Source organism: Schistocerca americana, chromosome 3 (assembly GCF_021461395.2).
Source record: "Schistocerca americana isolate TAMUIC-IGC-003095 chromosome 3, iqSchAmer2.1, whole genome shotgun sequence".
NCBI lineage: Eukaryota > Metazoa > Arthropoda > Insecta > Orthoptera > Acrididae > Schistocerca > Schistocerca americana.
Genome location: NC_060121.1, coordinates 909173565 through 909195794, shown reverse-complemented (window position 1 = coordinate 909195794; position 22230 = coordinate 909173565). Strand labels below are relative to the sequence as shown.

At 41.7% G+C, this 22230-nt stretch overlaps 1 protein-coding gene across 1 annotated transcript in view; it reads left to right on the top strand.

The window, feature by feature from the left end:
* Positions 1-22230, top strand: part of LOC124606508 (uncharacterized protein PB18E9.04c-like) — a 128340-nt gene that overhangs the window by 39669 nt on the left and 66441 nt on the right. Inside the window, exon 4 of the mRNA XM_047138492.1 lies at positions 900-1442. Within this exon, the coding sequence (XP_046994448.1) occupies positions 900-1442 (543 nt within the window). The remainder of the gene's footprint in view (positions 1-899; positions 1443-22230) is intronic.

The window sequence follows — 22230 nt, the reverse complement described above, 5'->3', positions numbered from 1 at the left end:
ATAATTCGGAATACCTTAGACTTATAAATACGGTTGACATTTGTGTTGTTACATTCCGGAACTCGATAGTGTGAACCATCGAATACCCATCGATAAAATAAACAAGTGACTGAAGCGATAAATCGTTTTATTTAAGTTAACCAATATTCGCAGCGCTCAAGATGCCATCCGTTGATGACTGTATGTTCACACCTTAGTATTTCCGTACGAAATTTTCCTTTCTTGTATCTAATTACAACATTAGAAAGAATACCTACACTTTTCAAAAGTCCGACATCACTGATATAATTACAAAAAGAGCGATGGAAGTAATGTATGGCAAATAATTGTAAAACTCTTTTAAGTAATTCATTAAAGTTTCCAGCATGCGTTAATCAAGTTGTGATGAAAACTATAATCAGGTTACATGCGAAAATAAGTTTGCACGTATCTTGAATAGTAAATAAAGCAGACGTTGTAAATGAAAAAAGTAAATACAGATGAGAGCCCTTTCTGATCTAGTACGGTCGTCAATAAGAAAACATTGGTACAGTTTTACGTTAACAGCTAATAGTTTAAACAGAGCTGCATACTTCTTACTGTGTGTGTGTGTGTGTGTGTGTGTGTGTGTGTGTGAGCGCGCGCATGTGCATGGGCAAACGTGTTTGTGTGCGTGTATGTGTGAGTGTTTGTGCGTGGTTGAGTGTATGGGTTTGTTTGTAGATGTCCAGAGTTCTTGTACCCTCGGAGTTAGTACAGTCAACAGCACTAGAGCGCTTTTTCAAGAACACAGTGGATTACTAATTGTGTTCCGTTCATTCGGCAAGGAGAGATGTTAACAGTATTGGATGATGGCAGTGTACTTGGAGATTTTTAAGTTCAGCGCGATCTATGAAACAAACTGATTTCTTTTTTCACAGACGATTCTGCTGGCAGTGTTCGCAGTTGCTGTAGCCAGACCTCAAATCCTTGATGATGTGCCCAGCACGACGCCGCACGTGCCAAACGTGAAGACATCCGGAAGTGCAGACCTTGAGGACAGATCCCTTATCAACGTTCCGTCTAGCCAGTTACCTTTCTTATTACCCGTTGAACACCTTCCAGACCCTTATTACCCGTTGAACACCGCCAAAACAACCCAGTTACCTATTTACACTGCACGTAGCAATTTTCTCTTTAGCAGTGGGGACACAACTTTCCCATTTAGTACATCTGCACTCTGTTTCCTTTCTGACGTCAGCGTCCCATACACGTATCCTCCTCTGAGCTCCTTTGTTACGAGTCCCCAGTATGGCTTCCCAATAAGAAACCCAGTTACTGGTCTGTACGCTATTGACTTCTCATCTGACAACGGCGGTTCCTTCGGCAACGTCATGAATACTGCACAAGAGGCAGCTATGGTTAATCGGCCTTCCATCTATGTCTTCGCTCCCGAGTATCTGTCATTCAACGATGTTCGTGAGGTAAGACAGTTGAGTCCAGTATTAACTTCTTTCCATGTGGAATGCTGTCTCAGTAATATCTCCGTTGCAGTAACTAAGACTTTTTCAGATCTATTAGCCTGAGATATCAATGTATCATGTATTGTTAATTATTGCAAAGAATTTAATTCCTCTGTCTCACCCTATTTCAATAGATTACATTATACTCAGAACTCTGATTTCGTTCTCAATTTACCGTTGGAAAAAAGTGTATCTTGAATATGTGTTTGGTTGTTATAATTACGTGTGGTTGGCCTGCGACGAACCGGGTTTCGTATTGTTTAGACAGAGAGAATTCACAATAGACTAAAGCTGTGAGAAGTGCTCGGTTGATATCAGCCATTCCTACGAAAATATCATTATTAATATGAGTTCTGGTGCAGCACATAGTTAATTGACGGATTCAGAAAATACAGTAAACAAAAGTATCTAGGAATAGTCGTTGTTGGTGTTGTTGTTGTTGTTGTGGTCTTCAATTCTGAGACTGGTTTGATGCAGCTCTCGATGCTACTCTATCCTGTGCAAGCTTCTTCATCTCCCAGTACCTACTGAAACCTACATCCTTCTGAATCTGCTTGGTGCATTCATCTCTTGGTCTCCCTCTATGATTTTTTCCCTCCACGCTGCCCTCTAATACTAACTTGGTCATCCCTTGATGCCTCAGAACATGTCCTACCAACCGATCCCTTCTCCTAGTCAAGTTCTGCCACAAACTTCTCTTCTCCACAATCCTGTTCAACACCTCCTCATTAGTTATGTGATCTACCCATCTAATCTTCAGCATTCTTCTGTAGCACCATATTTCGAAAGCTTCTATTCTCTTCTTGTCTAAACTATTTATCGTCCGTGCTTCACTTCCATACATGGCTACGCTCCGCACAAATACTTTCAGAAACGACTTCCTGACACTTAAATCAATACTCGATGTTAACAAATTTCTCTTCTTCAGAAACGCTTTTCTTGCCATTGCCAGTCTACATTTTATATCCGCTCTACTTCGACCATCATCAGTTATTTTGCTCCCCAAATAGCAAAACTCCTTTACTACTATAAGTGTCTCATTCCATAATTAGATTAAGATTAGATTAGATTAGATTAATACTAGTTCCATGGATCATGAATACGATATTTCGTAATGATGTGGAACGTGTCAAATTTTCCAATACATGACATATATACATGACATATAATACCCTCAGCATCACCGGACTTAATTCGACTACATTCCATTATCCTCGTTTTGCTTTTGTTGATGTTCATCTTATATCCTCGTTTCAAGACACTATTCATACCGTTCAACTGCTCTTCCAAGTCCTTTGATGTCTCTGACAGAATTACAATGTCATCGGCGAACCTCAAAGTTTTTATTTCTTCTCCATGGGTTTTAATACCTACTCCGAACTTTTCTTCTGTTTCCTTCACCGCTTGCTCAATATACAGATTGAATAACATCGGGGAGAGGCTACAACCCTGTCTAATGACACTCAAATTAGGCTCAAATATATTCCAGTGATGAGAGATAGACATAATCAATAGTACATTCAGTCGACGATTTAGCGTTAACTATAAAGCACATCAGTTTCAGATTTACTTGATTCTATCTTGATTTCTTTATTGAGCAACACCAAGTGAGCTAACAGCGAATGATGTGGGGAATTGGTGACGCACTGACCCAGAATTCCTGAGTGTGGCGTCTCAAATACCTGTCCGGTCATCCAGATTAGGCTTTCCTGGTTTTTCCAACATCGCAGTAGGTAATTGATAGCACTGTGCACTTGATAATAACGAGAACTGTTTCCTTCCACAAAACTTGCTTGTTGCACACATCTGTGTCACAAAGTTGTGGCATTTCGTTCGACTCTCTGTCAAATTTTGTGTAACCCTCTTCTTTCTTCCACGAAAACGTTTCCGTGGCTCCAGAGACGATATAACTATTTTATTTGTCGTAGTTTTGATACTTACGGGTAATTAATAATTTGTCGTCGTTGTATTTGTTTTGATCAGTAAATTTTAAATAATGCATTTTGACCAAGTCGGCATGTTGCCTACTAAGTTAATTTGTTTAATAATGTCAGTGTGCATTAATCGCCCGTCCTTGTGACTGTACGCACGTATAGGTTCGACTTGCGGACAAAGATGTCGATGATTCCAGAATGAGATTTTCACTCTGCAGTGGAGTGTGCGGTGATATGAAACTTCTTACCAATGGTAGAGCACTTGCCCGCGAAAGGCAAAGGTCCAGAGTTCGAGTCTGGGTCCGGCACACAGTTTTAATCTGCCAGGAAGTTTCATAGATTTCGATATCCGGCAAAATACATACATGGGGTATTTAGATGAGATCTTAAGCCGCAAAGTGGTATAAGAATACCACATGTACCGCTTATATCTTGGCAGAAATATATGGAAATGGGCAAGGTAATTTTCACAACGGAAATGCCACAGATATACTTGCTTTGAAGTGATTTCCGCGTCAGATCAGGAGAATACTATGACATCCTATATCGAAACAAATTAATGTAATAAGCTGCTATCGTCGTATCAGCACTGTTGAAATAGGACAGACGCCAGCCATGGGAGGACGAAGGCTTTTGTAGGTGATATGAGTACGTGACACAATTACGTTGTTAACTTCTAATTTTAAAGTAACACCATAAACCTTCTACAAAGCTCTTCTACGATGTATTCAGTACCTTGGCTGGTAAGTCAGCATGCACCTGTAGGTAACGGAAACTCTTTTCATCTGCATAGGATCTGGCATCCAACACAGCGAGCACCACGGCCAAAGTCGGCGCCGCCGCCTCCACCGCCGCTGCCACAGACACCGCCTCAGACGCCGTCGAGTCCGTAAGCAGAGAATCGAACGCCGAGGCCAGACCTGTGTCTCTGCCACTCGGCCAGCCTGCAGACAGCCTCGCGTCTCGTATAGCACTACGGACTGCTGCTGCTCGTTTCAGCCTGTATCCCAACACCATGGCTTTCGGTGGTGTTCCTGTCGGCGCTAGAATCCAACAAGACGCAGCACCAAGCAGCTCATCACCAAACATGATCTACTTTGGCGGTGTTCCTGTTCGTGTTCTGGGAGCTCCTCGATACTAGATTGTAACGTCAGAGCCTTTTCTCGTTTACCAAGAAGCTGAAATAACCGGAAAAGGTCACTGAACTTTTTGTCTATATCCCTTTTTCATATCGTTCCGAATAAAAGCATTTTCCTATTTCACAATGAAATATATATTATTTATCTCCCGTGTGTTTTTCTACTCCTAAATAATTATTTTAGCATTCGATTTATTTCTAGAAAACAAGAACATTAAAGGAAATAATTATCTGAGTTTTAAACAAGACAAAGCTATTTAGGAAATGGTATGTGAGAAGCTGTATGCATTGGCTCGTAAGTTTGTAGCGTTCTCTTCACAAGTTTCATAACCACAACAAATAGACGAACACAGACATTAGTCGTCTGTAGTACAAGGGTGACACAGAAAAACGGGAAAATTTCCACTATCCAATAAAACTGGAGGTGATAAAGGAAAGAAATTGCATTCATAGTAATTAAAACCTAACAACTTCGGCACTTACGAAACATTCATGGCATTTAACATTTTTAAAAATTACATTCTTTAGATGGAGTTCGCCTATACGAATACATTCGTGAAATCTGCTGTTGAGATTCCTCATTGACCGCTGCAGCATCTCAGCTGGGGTACTGTGAATTGCATCCCGAACTCTCTGTTTTAACTCATCCTGGGTTCTTGGTCGAGTCGTGTAGACTTTGCTCTTGAGGTAGCCCCACATGAAAAAATCACAAACGGACAAATCTGGAGATTGAGGGGACCAGGGAATGTTACCGAATCGTGAGATCACACGGTTTCCAAACAGTTCTCGACATATGCCACTGATTGTCATGCAGTGTGTGATGTCGCTTCGTCCTATTGAAAGCAGGCTTCTTGAACGTTTGAAAAGTTGTTCAGTGACGGTGTGATGAAAGTTCGTAACATCTCCATACAACGATTGGCATTGTGTCCATGTTCATTTGCGAAAAAATGCGGTCCGATAATTCCATGTGATGAAACACCACACCATACTGTCACTTTACTAGCGTGTAAAGGGCTCTCATGAACGTCATTAGAATTTGCGTTTGTCCAGTGAAGGTAGTTCTGTTTATTCACATAACCTGTGAGATGAAAATATGTCTTGTCTGATATTCACAACTTGTCTAGAAATTCGTAGTCCTTGTTTATTTTTATAATTTGTTTACAGAATCCTAATGGTAACCGGTAATCGTTGTCCTTCAATTGCAGAACCATCTGCAGTTCGTACCGATGAAATTTCAAATCAAGATGAACAATTCTGCGAACACTCTCCCGGGACATTCAGACCACTGCTGCTTGTTTACGAATTGAACGCCGTGTGTTCCGTAAGACAGACTCGCGTACAACATCAATGTTCGCTGGAGAATGCACACTTCTTGGTCGTCCTGTTGGTTTCTTCTTGAGGGCAGATCCAGTCTCTTCAAAGTTATCAATCCTACATTTTGTCGTGTGTTTCGACGGAAAGGCATCATGACGTCCTAAATTGTAAAAACGTCGAAACTCCCTTTGCGCCGCTACCAAACCACCACTGTTTTTACAAAACATTGGCCGGCCGGTGTGGCCGAGTGGTTCTAGGCGCTTCAGTCTGGAACCCCGCGAGCGCTACTGTCGCAGATTCGAATCCTGCCTCGGGCATGGATGTGTGTGATGTCCTTAGATTAGTTAGGTTTAAGTAGTTCTAAGGTCTAGGTGACCGATGACCTCAGATGTTAAGTCCCATAGTGCTCAGAGCCATTTGAACCATATATAAATCATTTTTACGGCTAATGCACGCTGTTGTCCGTTCCACTGATCCATGATTACTGAAATGGCGGACTGTTTACTTGCTGTCACGAAACCGCAGTGCTGCCACCTGCCCATGATTGCCACTATTCATTTCAAAACATTTCCGTTATTCTGTGTCACCCTCTATATACTGCTTCCGTGTTTAAAACAGTCTGCTAACGCTAGGATAATTTTTCGTTTCCTCACACACAGGGTTTTGAGGGTAACATCTCTTCGAGCCATGTTCGGAGCGCATTTTTATCCGGAAAGTAAATTTCTTGAAGGCTAATTCGATGGAGAGCGATCAAGGAGAACATCTGAGGGTGTAAGATTGTAAGTAGGCTGTTTATGTTTTCTTATTGGTAACGCTCTGTATGAAAATCACTGGCTGTGCTGTGTGCAGTCTGTGGCTAGTTTGCATTGTTGTCTGCCATTGTAGTGTTGGGCAGTTGGCTGTTAACAGCGCGTAGCGTTGCGCAGTTGGAGGTGAGCCGCCAGCAGTGGTGGATGTGGGGAAGTGAGATGGCGGATTTTTGAGAGCGGGTGATCTGGACGTGTGTCCATCAGAAACAGTACATTTGTAAGAAGGGATGTCGTGAACTGCTATATATATTATGACTTTTGAACACTATTAAGGTAAATACATTGTTTGTTCTTTATCAAAATCTTTCATTTGCTAACTATGCCTATAAGTAGTTAGTGCCTTCAGTAGTTTGAATCTTTTATTTAGCTGGCAGTATTGGCGCTCGCGGTATTGCAGTAGTTGGAGTAACGAAGATTTTTGTGAGGTAAGTGGTTTGTGAAACGTATAGGTTAATTTAGTTAGGGCCATTCTCTTGTAGGGATTATTGAAAGTCAGATTGCGTTGCGCTAAAAAAATGTTGTGTCAGTTTAGTGATGATCAGAATAAGTAAAGAGAGTAATGTCTGAGTATGTTCAGTTTTGCTCAGCTGTGTGAAAATCACACAATCTAAGAGGTTTATGAGCACAGGCATTCATTAATTTTTCTAAGGGGACGTTTCAAGATCAGGTGAATAATGTGAGTGAGGGATGACTTCTCTACCCAACTTCTGTATAGTGGTTTCTGTCAGTGTATCAGAATACAGGAGAGCGTTATCCTGGATTATCATCACTTCACGCAGCCCTATGGTCGTTGTTCTGGGGTTGTGTCTGCAAATTTCCCAATTTGTTGACAATAACTGTCAGCAGCGATTGTTAGACCTCGGGGAAGCATTTCATAGTAGACCGTCGTTGTTGCTCCAGATGTGCTCAGGTCTTGCGAGTTGCTACTCTACCCTCATCCGTTCCTTTCTTTTCCTTATGTTGGCGTAGAGACAGTGACATCACCAGTAACGATACAGGATAGGAATGGTCGGTACAGATCACGAGGAAATTCATGACGAGCAAGCAGAGATGGACATATGGCCACCTGCTGATTTTTGTGATTTTGGCTTAGAGCGTGCGATGCCCATACACCTTATTTTTCAATATTCCTCATTGCATGCAACTGTAGCACGATGGTGGAATGATTACAGTTCACCTCATTTCCCAGTTCTCGAGTACACTGGCGTGGACGGTTGTGGATTAATGCGTTTAAGCGCTCTTCATCGAACCCCGAAAGTTTTCTGTCTACTCTAGCACTTCCCAAAAAAGAGAGTAATAAATAATTCAATTGGTAAAAAATCCAGACGTAGTACTGGTACGGACTGGTAAATTGCAAATGAAACGATACCAACCAAAGACCGTTTGTGAGCGTATTAAAAGAGTTGGAAAAGTTAGTATGCAATTGTCTTCCAAGATTTCTCTGCCTCCTGATGACTGGGTGTTGTGTGCTGTCCTTAGGTTAGTTAGGTTTAAGTAGTTCTAAGTTATAGGGGACTGACGACCACAGATGATAAGTCCCATAGTGCTCAGAGCCATTTGTCTTCCAAGAAATTCAAATTGGTTCAGGAGTCTGTGCCCAATGATGTGTTGCTGCGGTACAGGAACATTGTATGAAGTGTAAGAACAACACATGATAAAGTCAGAATAATACAGACACCCAACAGAATGACCACAGTTGCGTTGTACTGGGATTGTTGTTCTAAAATTTTCGGGAAGTTGTCGGAGATAATGAATGTAAGGTGTCAGCAGCGTATCAATATCGGTACCGATGCTGTAAGGAGGACATTTGTCTGCTAGCTCCGATCATATGCTGTATAGAGAGAAGTTGCTGGACAGCCGTATCAGAAGAGCAGCCGGCACGGCGGTCGCAGCACAGTAACCGGGTCCACCGCAACCAGGCTGCCGATCACGACCACACGACCACCTGGATATTTTTTTGCTGGAGCGTCGGCTACATCACAGTTCGACTCGTCTTTTCCTTAAATGGCAACACAGCGCCACACACCTTTATGCAGTGCGTCAATGGAAGTACCTGGAATGATTCGAATAGTGTTGAACGGTGCTAATGTATTTAATTATTTTTTTAGTTTTTAGAATTACAGGCTAGTATCAGGAAAGCAAAAATTTTTGTATGTACTAAAAAGCATGTATGTCAATTATTATTGCTTGGTTTTAAAAACACTATAAGGAAAAAGTACAAACACTTCAAATAAAGAAGTATACCTCAACCAAAAAACAGAGAAAGGAAAAGTACTGCTTTGCAATACTATTAATACATATGTTAACCCCTTAATAAACTTCCAGACTACTAATAATATTGTTGGCATTACTTCTTCTAAGACTACAATTAGTACTCTTCTCTCCTGTTTATTCCTTAGGACCTTCGCTCCTTGCAATATTAATGCATCTGCACCACAGAAGATGGCTTCTGTAACTGGATCCTTTCCCCGGCCGCTCCTGTCACAACATCTATATGCTGAATTCCCTGTCGGTACCGTTTATAATGTGACAGCCGATCTCATGATTCATTAGAATTTTGTGGAATCCATATTTCCCTCCTCTTTCTGTTTATTCCTTAGCACCTTCATTCCTTGCAATATTAATACATCTCACAACACCCTCATTGGCATTGTAGCGAGAAGGAAGTGCTTCTGTGGGCGATATCTCCAACCTGGTGTCTTGCTGCTTTTGAAAGTCCCTGGTAGCACTGCGGTAGCGCTCAGTCGCCAGGTTCCACTTAGGTGGCGATCCAGAAGAAGTGGAGTGCTTAGGGGTGTTAGATGTTAACTCTCAACAACGTTTGTACTGTACTTGTATTAATAAAGAAATTGGTTTGTCACACACGCCACAGAATTAGAATTTGCAATACGGCGGCCCTGGGCTACGCCGTTACATTCGACCCTTTGCAACACATTAACACAGTTTTCTGACTTTACATAACAATAGACACGTGTTCTGAAACTAATAACTTCACTTTATATCTTGTTTAACATCTGAAATATGCACTCTCGACCGTTCTTTTAGAGCCGCCCCGGTTACTCGACCGTGCGTTTTGCGTGGCTCCTCGCGACTCACTCGCCCTGTCTTCCCGAAGGACAAGAGAGACCACCCCACCTTTCTCCCTCAGCCAATAAGGACACTTCTCTCGTTTCCTACGTATGAACTTTCAGCCAATGGGCGTTCAGATCTCTGTTGCTAGGTGGATCTGTCGTCACGTTTGCGGACATTGTGACGGAAGTTTGTTTCGGAACACTGTCTCAGATTGTAAGATCCTACTCCCGAATACTCGGATCTTGTCCCTACTAAGGTTGCACAACATTGCCCCCTATGATTTCATCACTAATGCTCCTTGTTGACGCTTAATTGTTAAATGTACATGTAGCCTGCTGCTACTGAGCATTCCCGATCGCATAAATATGCATAATACTTGGCTTGACCACGTGAAGGGAATGCACATGTGCATTACAATCTAAACCACAGAAGATTGCTTCTGCAACTGGATCCTTCTCCCGGCTGCTCCTGTCACAACATCTATATGCTAAATTCCCTGGGCGTAAGGCAACATGTCAGTAGCGTTTATACTGTGACAACCGATCCATGATTCATTAGAATTTTGTGGAATCCGCATTTCCCTAATCACTTTCAGTAACACAATGAATACTTCTGAAGACCGTTTCATTCAGTGGTCGACAGCCTTTCTTCCCTACCCTCCATGTGCACGGAGCGTTCACTTGTAGGGATGGCATTACGCTATCGTGAGGTTGAATGTCTCGTGTAGTTCCTTGGCCGCCATGAATATTGCGGCTGCAGTATCATCTAACATGCACCACGTCTATTCGTTTCTCAGAGCTATTTTGCGATTCAGCGTCCTTAATGGCCCGCTGGATCTTCAAAGAGCGCACAGTCTCATAACGTGCTCACACTGCTGCAGGCGCAACCATCATTTATCTGTCTTTTGATTTTGCAGACTTATGTAGCATACGGTGTAACGTGCGCGTGGGGCACACAATACTCATTAAAGCCTGTACTATGGTAAGTGAGGGGGGTTCACCTTACGAGACAGGATTTTCGTATAGATATCGACCGCGTGTACCTGAATGGTGGCAAATCAGAGTTACACCCACTCTGTAATAACAATGATCCGTCGAGTAAGTACAAATTCCAATTACACGTCAGTATGTACCAAAAGCAACACAGAAGATGCTACGAATTTGATAATACTCGTACTACGGTCACCAGCCTAATTAGGCATTAACTGAGTTTCTTCCCTGTACAAGTTGGCAGATATTCATGCAAAACCACAAGTAGTAACACTGCATAATATAGCAGAATTTTAGAACCAGAAAATCTATTGAACTGATAGTTTCACGTTCTGTACTGATATGGAAAAACCATGAATACATAACACTACACTATAATGTATACCACAAAGCTTCGTACTGTCTATTGATCTAATTAAAATCGGGCATAGGTTACCCTAGAAATAGCACTTTCGAGCCACACACAAAATGTCAATTTTGATAAAGATAAAACACTGATAAATTTTGGCTTTTATATTGACTTTAACTTTTGCTGGTCAAACCAATGTGGAACACTTCAGAATTCAAATGAATAAAAAAGGGGGGGGGGGGGGGGGGGGAACCATGAAACTGTAATGATCACTACATTAAAAAAAATTGATTACTGAAATTATCATGCGTTCAAGATTTCCAGTATATGAGTTACTACTCTTTTTATCTTATTTACTTCTCATTTAAATACCTTTATATCTGTCTCGAAATAATTAAACTTCATTACTATATCAATATTAAAGTTAGCTTTCAACTTCGTTAGACCTTCGTTATTCATTTACTGGTTCATTAACAAAACAGTTCTTTAAACACCATTCTAACATAATTAGGTCTGCAAGTAATTATTATTAACACAAAATTTAATTTTTTCATTTCGGGACACTCGGATTGCACAACATTTGGAAAGGACCCTGCCTAGGTTAATTGTGAGGATAATTAAATGAGGGAAAAGTTCTGGTAAAATTTAGGTTTTTATTGAACAGTTCACTCTATGGTCCATACGCATACAGTACTAAAAGTTTCAACCTGCTTGTATCGATGCTGCGGTTGGCGAGCGGCGATATGGCGAGGCACAGAGCACACATAACAACCACAGCTATGGCTCTTGACGTATCGGCACTTTAATTCTTGTTACCGTCGCAATACTTTTCCATTTAGTGCCTATGGAATTTTGCCATGCTGTGTGGGTTTTGGAACGGCATTCCCGAGGCTCAGTGAAACTACGTCTTCCAGGAGAGCCTCCTCGCTCCAGAAGGTGTTGCTCAGACCAATGCCAAACTCCAACTACTACTGCTGAGCCCGTTGTGCCGTACAGTGCCCGCGTGCATTTTCCCGCGCTCGCCTGCCATCCACCTTTTACCGCTCCCTGACACGCCGGGTATTCACCCGAGGTTTTGCATTCTACATATTCTAACACATTGCTACGTATGGACCAGACGCACAGTTACAATTTTAAACATCTTACCACAGTCTCAACACTTGTTACATTTCAATTCTATTACAATATTGCTTGACGTTTGACATAAACATTAATCTTCACATTGAACACAGTTACAATTTTAAACATCTTACCACAGTCTCAACACTTGTTACATTTCAATTCTATTACAATATTGCTTGACGTTTGACATAAACATTAATCTTCACATTGAAACTTGTTTACAGTTTTCTTAACACAATGACATGAAACAAAAAAGAAATGAAATCAGAACATCAGTTACACTAGTTTATCGAAAAACCAGATGGAAAAAAGATTACTTATATGTACAATAGTACAGCGTCGTTGTTGTTACAACGGGCCAAGAGCAGTCAGATAATGTATCAATCCACATATCATGACAATCCAAACATACACCATCACTTCATTTTCCGGTTATGTTAAGTATTCGTCTTTTTCGGCGGTGACGAATACATCTTTTTCCAATGCTTGGCTTTCTTCTTTGTCTGAAGGTCATAGCGTTACATCCAGAACTCGTCCATAATGCCTGGGAAGCTAAGGAAGTCACCTTGATACGCGTTACATAGCTGCAGCTCTTCATCTGCTTTCTCGGTTTGGCGGGGTTTTTGAATGTGTGTCTGCTGTCGAGGAACCCAGAGGTGACAAAGTTTTTCATGTGCCAATTGTCGTAGAATATGTTAAAAGATTCTGGTTCACACTCCTTCCGAGGTTGACGTGTGGCCTACCGCGTGCACTTGGCGAGCCATCGGCATCACTCGCAGCCAACACTTTCACACTTCACAAGCCAGCCGCACAGGACAACGTAGAGTGTAGGCTACAGATCTGGCCTCAGTGCCGTGTGGCAAGTTTGTGCGAGTCGTGTTCACCACCGGCATGCATGGGCGATGCGAGATTTTAATTGTGCACCTTTTATCATTTCTGTCTATTTTATGAGCTTTATTTTTATCAGTACGTGTATATGGTGGAGTGTCTTTTGTGCTTTGACTTAATGTAGTGTAACAATGAAGTTTCACAGCAAGTTCCACAATATCAGATGATGGCAGCGCAAGAGCACTAAACGTGTCCACACTGTGACTGCAGTGTAAAAAAGTTTATTCATTTTCAACCATACTGTACACCCCAAGCACAGCGCGTGCCCCTTCCAACTCAAGAGGCAACACAACCCTCCACCGGAATCGCGCGTAGCCAGTGGCTGCTGCCCACCTCCTACTGTCCTACTGTCGCTCGGAAAAATATCATTACCGCCCTTACCCCCTCACCACACTCCCCCCACCCCATCCCTGCATATAGTGTTCTGGGTCAATTCTTCATGTAGAGACAGCAACCAACCAACGCCTATCATCTGTTAAAAAATGTGGGCCACTGAAGTGGGCACCAGTTGCTCTGAGGCTTTCTCTGAACAATAAGAAGTTGCTGGAAGTTCTAGAAAAATCGATGCGAGATTCTACAGGGCCAATCAATGAACGCGGTTTCAAAAAAGGCGAGAAGGCTGGCTTATGCCGTTAAGGCTTTTTCCTGTCAGCCAGGCACAAAGAAAGGCCACCGAGCTTTGCCATGGCTCCTCCAAAAGGAACCACCATACTCTCACTACCATACTGTCACCTCATGCAGGTGACTCGCCTGGGGCATGGTATAAGCAAAGGACTGAGGCTTCCGACTCCTATAACAAAACAGAAATTAAAGTAAAATCAAATTTCCAGCAGAAAATCCAAGTAAAAAGTACGTTAGAGCAGAATCCTAAGTGAAGTCGTCTTTTTATCCAACTAACGTCAGTCACTGCTGCAGAAAGTTTACGACGACCGTACCCAGCTACACCCAATTCTGCTGTGTTCGTAAGTTTAGTGTACTTTAATCGCCATTTATTACGAGTCGCTGGTCGCACCCTCAAAACTGCGAGATATTGTAGCAATGTTGAATGGATTTTCCATCGTCTAACTACGGAATCGTAAAGAATAATAAACTTCACATCGTGATAGTCAGCTAGCTGTGGTCTTCTGGGTAGCGTTCCCAGTCTGGTTGGTGATTTTCTTCTGCTTGGGGCTGGGTGCTTGTATGTTGTCTTCATCATTTCAACAAATCGCCGAATTGCTGTCAAATAAAAAGACCTGCATTAATTGGCCGAAAATACGCAGAAGGCGTCTCCCGGTCGAAATTGCCGTACTCGCATTTTACATTTTGTGACTGTTTAAATTAGAACTGAACTGTCAGATAACTGCTAATCACGTGTAAACCTGCTTCAATATTGTTTAGGCTACGGTATTTATTTTGGAGCATTTGATGAAAAACTGCAGTGTCGTTCTATCCAGAAACGACGTTTAACACGTCTCATCATTCCTCACCTGTAACTACTGTTTCTACATGTAATGTTCCGCACTAAAACACGATGCCAGTAGTTACCATAGAGTCATAAACGAGTACCAACTTACCAACACAACTTTCCCTTGAAGATAAATAATTATGCCTACTAATACCTGTTGCAAGTCCTCAAAGGAAAAATTTAAATTATTTTTAAACAATCCCTTTAAGAAAGTTTTAATATAAAAATGAAGTTAGTTATTTCATCCAGGACAAATTTGCTGCAGTCTAACAATCTAAGCAAACAAATTTAATCAACTGCTGTTATAATGTGTAGGATCAAATTTCTGTGTCCCCACTTTCTCGCGTAATTGAACCATACGAACATAGCTTTAAATGCAATTACTTTTCAACTTCACAAATAATAATCTCTAGATAAGATTCAATCAAAGTAAATATACGAATCTGAAATAAGAACGTAACAGTTTGAGCATTCACTATTACTGTATAATACAAGAGGACTATCACCACAGTTTTTGTTGAAAAAATGGTACACGGCTACCATGCCTTGTTGCCTTGTTATCGGAAGGTCTGCGTGAACACGGCACAGAACATCATTAGTGATTCTACCAAACCCTAATCGCATTTATAGCACATTGTCTTCAGGCTAGTTAATACAAAATATTGATCTTTCCTTTGAAGCAAATCTAAAAGACATCAATCTGTTTTGGGATCAAATATTAACAGGGCACAGAAATACTTGCTTTACGGTAAATCCCATCGATATTAATCCGTGATTTAAAACAAATTATTTAAAGAGGTGAATACTTGTCTGAGAAAATTATCAAATTTCAGTACCTGTTTTAACGAAAGTTACTGGAAAACCTTAATTCACTGTTTTAGAACAAATTGGTCAGACACATCAATCCCTGTCCAAACGAATCATTAAACGTCAGTGCTTGGGATTGAAAAAAATACTTGTAAAGAAGCAGCTTAACAGGAAGTGAAGCATTCAAAAATACAACAAACTTTACTCGTAAGGAAACCATGCAGTGGCTGATAACATGTCCCAACGTCACCAGAAAATTCAGACGCCGCGCAAATATGCCCCCCCCCCCCCCCCCACACCAGCAACACCTTTACACTTGCTCCGACTCTCTAGAATATAGATACGACAAACATATCTCACACACATGAACACTTACTGACAGTGCAGGCTCGGTCGCAATATCCACTTACCTTTAAATGACTAAAGAAAGAGCAAAGGCAGAAATGCGCCAACTTTCGTTAAGCTTCAGTTCAGAAGGAACAGTTAGGCTGGTGCGCATCCACATGTATTACACAGCGATACAATAAGCCCATTGGTGGGTCAGGAAAAGCGGCAGTTATACCAATGACCAAATTAAGTGTACTATAACAATTTACGACAAAGGAGCTATAGTGATAAATCACTGCAGAAACCCGCAATTACAGCGTTAGCATCATGCTCTCTCATACAAGACAACACACCGTAATAACCATCTTAAAACACAAGGAAGGCTCAGTAGCCTTTTCAAAGCTTAACAAGACAAAACATACTAAGTGAAAGGTGGTTGTTAAACAGAGGGTGACGCCCCTCCCATAAAACACAAGATGCGGCCAAATAACTAGATCAAACTAAAGAAGATTAATTTATACAAAAGGGTAGTCCAGAGCTCTTTGCAAACTTAAAAACACCTCGAAATACTCTCGAGAAATGAAGGGATTATTAATTCGTAATGGAAGCTGGAGTCGTTAATGCTGGTATAAGAGCTTGGTAACCGTCAAGGCAACATGGTCTAATAGTTCACTCGAATACTTTGAGGCAGCCCAATAAATCCTTGATACAGAACCATCTAAATGCAATAAAGGTACGACAATAATTTTGGACTCCACGGTGATGATACACAACTCGTGCAGCCCCACGCAGTGCCCAGTTATGGTACAGGCGTATTTACTAAGCTCATTAGGAAAGGAATAAACTGCCAGCGAATTTTCTTCAAGACCTAAAGCGTTAAGGAAAAACACCTTAAAATAGAAAAATACACAATCCGCACAGCAACGGTCTTTAAAGGAAAGGAACACTAAAATTAAATGGAAATGCCGTGTGGCTAGGGCCTCCGTCGGGTAGACCGTTCTCCTGGCGCAAGTCTTTCGAGTTAACGCCACTTTGGTGACTTGCGTGTCGATGGGGATGAAATGATGATGATAAAGACAACACAACACACAGAACCTGAGTGGAGAAAATCCCCGACCCAGCAGAGAACTGAACCGGGGCCGTTAAGTTTAACATTCCGTCGCGCTGACCACTCAGCTACCAGGGGCGGGCACTAAAATTTAATACTCTTCACACACATACACATCAATTGCATTTCGAGCTAAGATGGCTGAGCGATAATTGCGACCTGATCGTTAAGAATTTCACTACCAAATCCTCGGTACGGCATAATTAACCGCTCCGAGCATAAATCGAAATGGGGTTGAGTGACCATCTTGGAAAAAGACACAGACACACACGAGCACATCTATATTATCTCGGACTTTTACAAGGTGAGCACGAAGCCTTAAAGTCGAGGTCACTTCAAAAAAAAGGTTCAAATTGAACTGCTCCCCAAAGCAACGTCTGGCGTGAGAATCCCACGGACACTAACGACCAATATCTTCCTGCCAGTCGGGAGGTTCCATCTTGATCCGTTTACGTTGCCTCCACTAACCACCACAGATGCACGCCTCACGTGCTCGGGCTACACACCAGCAACGGACCTCAGGATCCACGGATGTGGCCCACGCGGCCGCAACACAGACCGACCCGATCGTCGCTGTCCGTCGTCCTTGGGCCGCACCAAAGTGCGCGCCATTTATGACGGTGGCCGAGTTTAGGTTCGTTCTGCGCATCTTACGTCACAAAACACAGTCAGCCAATGAACAGAGAACGACGTTGCCAGAGTTCGACTGCAGTACAGAGCATGGACGAGTGTCTTTAGTTTTAGAAACGCTCAGTCATAAATAAAGTAATTGAACAAAAGCAATGTCTTGATAGCAGACATTCTAAAAAAGAAAGTTTGGAAAAAGGATTCTTTATACCAACTGTTTCAAATTCTATTAATTAATTAAATCAAACGAGCAATAAGCCTCCTAATTCAGGCGATAGCAAGGAAATTCATTCCCACTAACCGCTTTTTCGTAATAAAGAACAGTGGTAATTGTTTATTTCCTATTGTACTTCGACGAAACGTGAATAGCTCATAGTCATACCAACAGTGTTTGTCAGTATTTTGCTTCATTGTTTAAAGTACTCCAGGAACTGTAATGAACGACGAGCTGTGGTAGTGTAACGGTTAAGGTGTTTGGCTACTAAGCAAAAGATTCTGAGTTCAAATCTTTTTCGGTGCTTCATACTTCCTTTATTTAAAAACAATATCAAAGTGTCTTACTTCATGAATTGTATTCGTTTGACTGTAACTTTTTGAAATTTCTAGTGGGAACCAAAATCGACCATATGGAAAGTATACGCTGTGGACTTTCACCACTGCAAACTCACCAAAATTTCGTGCAATGGTTTACTACATTTAATGCTGCACAATGACTGCGTTGAACATGAAACAATATTAAGTCATTTGTGGGGGGGAAGGTACCAGTCAAGAAGATGTGTAAAAATCAAATTTTTGGGCCAAATAGTTTTTGTGAAATCGAATGATAAGTGTGTCAAAGCAGTCGGAACACAATGTGTCAGCACAGGCGAGCAGTGCAGTGATGACAAAATCGCGCACAGCGCGGAATGCGGGGAGCACGTCTCTGTAGCAGCTAAAGGGTTAATGCGGCCGTGGTAGCTTTACTACATAAACTGCGCGCTCCACCCTAAACGTAAGTTTGTGAACTATACTATACTATGGCACTGCTTCACTTGGCGCGTGCAACTGGCAACGCAGCAATCTCCCGCCAAGATAAAAGAATTGAACTATAGTTTCCCCATCCTCAGTCCAAGCACCTGCGCGTCCAAGTCGCTTCCCGCCGTCTTCACAGACCGCGCCTCACGCCCCGCTCCCTGTGGACAAATATAATCACTTCCGAGCGTGAAGCGAGCTTTAGAAACGCGGCACGATTCACAAAAGTCTGACTTTCCTGTTACATATATTATTAGGAGATTGAAAGTTCCTGTCAGATTGATACTGTGTGCTGGACGCTGACTCGAACTGGACACCTTTGCTTTCGCGAGCAAGTTCTCTACCGACTGGGCTACTCAAGGACAACTTGCGACTCGTCCTGTCACCTTTACTTCCGCCAGTACCTCGACTCATCCCTTCCAAATATCATAGAAATTCTCCTGTAGTAGAGCACTTGCTCGTGAAAGGCAAAGGTTCCGAGTTCGAGTCTCAATCCGGCTGACAATTTTAATCTGCGAGGGAGTTTGATATCCGCGCATACTCCGTAAACAAGTGAAAATTTCATTCTTTGTTACGAGATTGACATTAGCTCCTGCTAAGAACAATGCAGCTAAAAATGTGGTGCAAAAATGATTCCACAGTACTATCACATCTCTTACTATTCAGACAGAGCATATTGTCTAACTTTGGGAACCGTTCTTGAAGATGATAGTATTCTTACACCACCATAATTCTGCTGGCAAATATCTTGCATCCATAAACTATAAAAATTTTGAAGAACACATCATTCCACGATTTCACTCAATCACTGCTAGTTGGCTACCTCTCTCACTTCAGTCTGCTTGCCGCACCCCTCATTCCAAAGGAAAGGCGTGCCGGAAGCGAAAACAGCTAGACCACCTGCTAATCCTATAACTTCGCTGTAATCTGGGTCAGCTTACTGAGCAATTCTAACGTAGAAAAGGCGTTCCACAAATGTAAACGCTCACGGAAAAGGTTTGTCAGTTAGTAGACCTAACAGCGTACCACTACCGTTATCTGAATACCACTCTCATTGCTTCCTCGAAAAGAGAACACTTTCCACAAATTTGGTTGTTTTACATACATAAGTGTATAACAACGAAATAATATCTTCAATTGCTGTTCACTGTATACTTTTGCAATGGTCTCATTACAGCTCTCTTGCCATTATCATATCGCAATAATCATTAATCTCAGATACCGACTATGGAAATGGAAATGCAACGCTGTTCCGTTACAAGTTGTCATACAGAAGGCCTGCCGGCCGCTGTGGCCGTGGGGTTCTAGACGCCTCAGTCTGGAACCAAGCTGCTCCTTCGAATCCCGCCTCGGGCATGGACGTGTCTGATGTCCTTAGGTTAGTTAGGTTTAAGTAGTTCTAAGTCTAGGGGACTGATGAGCTCAGATGTAAGTCACATAGTGCTCAAAGCCATTTGAACAGAATATCTGTTTCGGATCTGAAACCCATTTCAACTAAAATTGTATGTTGAAATGTTGTCTGAATACGAAATTGTCTGTTATAATGTGTAATTCAGAAACGCTAGTTCCAGTACATGGTCTTATTTTATTGAACTTTTGTTCCCTATAGTAAGCCAATGTATTTACTCCATTTTTACATCTGCCTCTGTATGGCTACTCTGCAATTCACACGTAAGTAATTGGGAAATTTTGCGTAGAACCAGTTTCGGGCTATTTCTCTTCCTTTCACTCTCGAATAACACGTGGCAAGAAGAACACATTACTTCTGTGTGAGCTCTCATATCTTTTGTTTTATTATAATGGTCGTTACTCCTTATCTGGGTGCAGGTTAACAAAATAGTTTCGCATTAAGGAAAGAATCTGCTGATTGAAATTTTGTGAAAACATCGCGGTGCAAAGGAAAACGACTTCGTTTTAATGACTGACACCCCTATTTGAGTAATATACAACACAGAACGAGGTGCCTTTCATTAATATTTTTCGAGGTCTTCCGTCAATCCTATCTGTTAACGGTCCAAACCGCACAAAGATACTCCTTAAGAAGTAGGACAAGCGTAGTGAAGCAGCATCTTAAGTACGTTTGTTTCACCTTCTAAGGGTCCTTCCAGCAAAAAATAAGCCTCTGGTTCATCTTCCCCACTTAATTTTAGCTCCAGTTTACGACATTTTATTACTGTCAGTAAATATTCACTCAAATCTCCCACTCCTAACAGCTGCGGTAGGAGTTAAAACTTTGTAATTTTTTACGGCTATTTAACTATCAGGTATATTATCATTCAGATATATAGTACGATTCAGTTTGTCACTGGCCTGTAAGGTAATAAGCTTACTTGTTTTTCCTCTTGTACGTATGAATTTGATGTTTATGTTTCACAAATAGATAATGTCATTTTTTCGTCCTTCTGCGCGCTGTATGCCCGATACCATTTACATATTCAGATAATATAAATCATTACCAAGACTGAGATTCCTACAATTTCTTTAGATACCGAGGTTTCCTTCACTGAGCAGCGCTCCCTCATTTCATAACAGGAGTGTAATTACAACTGCGCCAAATTTCATATGTTTGTCCAGGTGTGCATTTCGTGAACAAGTTATCTTGTGCTTATTGATCTCGCATGTTCTTACAGAGTATTTTTAAATTTCACAATGGAAAAAATTATTCGCTTAGGACCTTCGCTAGATGATTGTTCCTCGAGCTGTCCCATATGCTGGAAGTTTTAGTCCATGAAAATAAATTTCTTGCAATTTGGATAACGTTCAGTGCGAGACTTTCCATTCTACACTTTCCGTTTTCCTGATGTTATGTGAACTTCCGCTAGTTCATGTAAACCGTAATGTTCAGTCTTCGGAAACAATTGGGAGTCTTAAATACGATCGTGGACACCTCAGAGACCAGTACGTGTAGCGTGTCGACAATGCACCGTCTATACTGAAATGGGAGCTCCTGTTTGTAATGAAGCGTAAGCAGTTTGCAGCCATGAAGCTCACCCACATTCCTCAGCCAAGACCTTGTGCCTCCACAAATATTCGTTCTGAATAGTTCGTAACACATAATAAAACTAAGCACTGGATCAGATACTGTGTCTTTCTTTGATGCAAAGACTCTGGAACTCACTGTGTATGCCATTACTGGAATGTGTGCGATTTCTCATAATGGCTGTGCTCGTCCTACTTCTTTCGTTAGACCGACCATAGTAGTTACTGGGCTAGAGCCTTCGTTTTGAGTGAATACTCAAAGCCACCAACCTACGAACCACCACGATTTGCAGATAGTTTAGGAAACTTGTGACAAGGATTCCGAATTCATAACAATAGAGAAAGTTCCCGTCGGGGAAGAAGACAAAGAGCATCCCTTTCAATTGACAAGAGTGAACTAAGAGAATATGGTAGACGTAAATCAAAGTAATTCAGTGGCATGTTTAAATCTGATTCTCGCGGAAACGAGACTCGTAGTTCATGCCGCCTTACGCGATCCCATGTTCAGTAACAAAGAACAGAAACTACGCACTCAAAAAAGTGATGTGTCATATTTGTGTACGTCTGTACTAATAAAAGCAAAGAACTGCAGAAAAAAGGAGACAGGCGGACAATAGGGGATTTACGAAGAAACGACGAACACATTTAGCTAGCTATCTCTCCGGTGTGTGGAAGCACTCATAATCCATGAAACTATGAGCGGATGAGTTAGGGAGAGTTATGTGACAAATGTACCAGATGAAATGAAACTCTAAGGTCAGGCGCGTATCACTTACAAGTGCAGATTTCTGTCATAGGAGTGTGCGAAAATGTAGCTTATCATTTCAC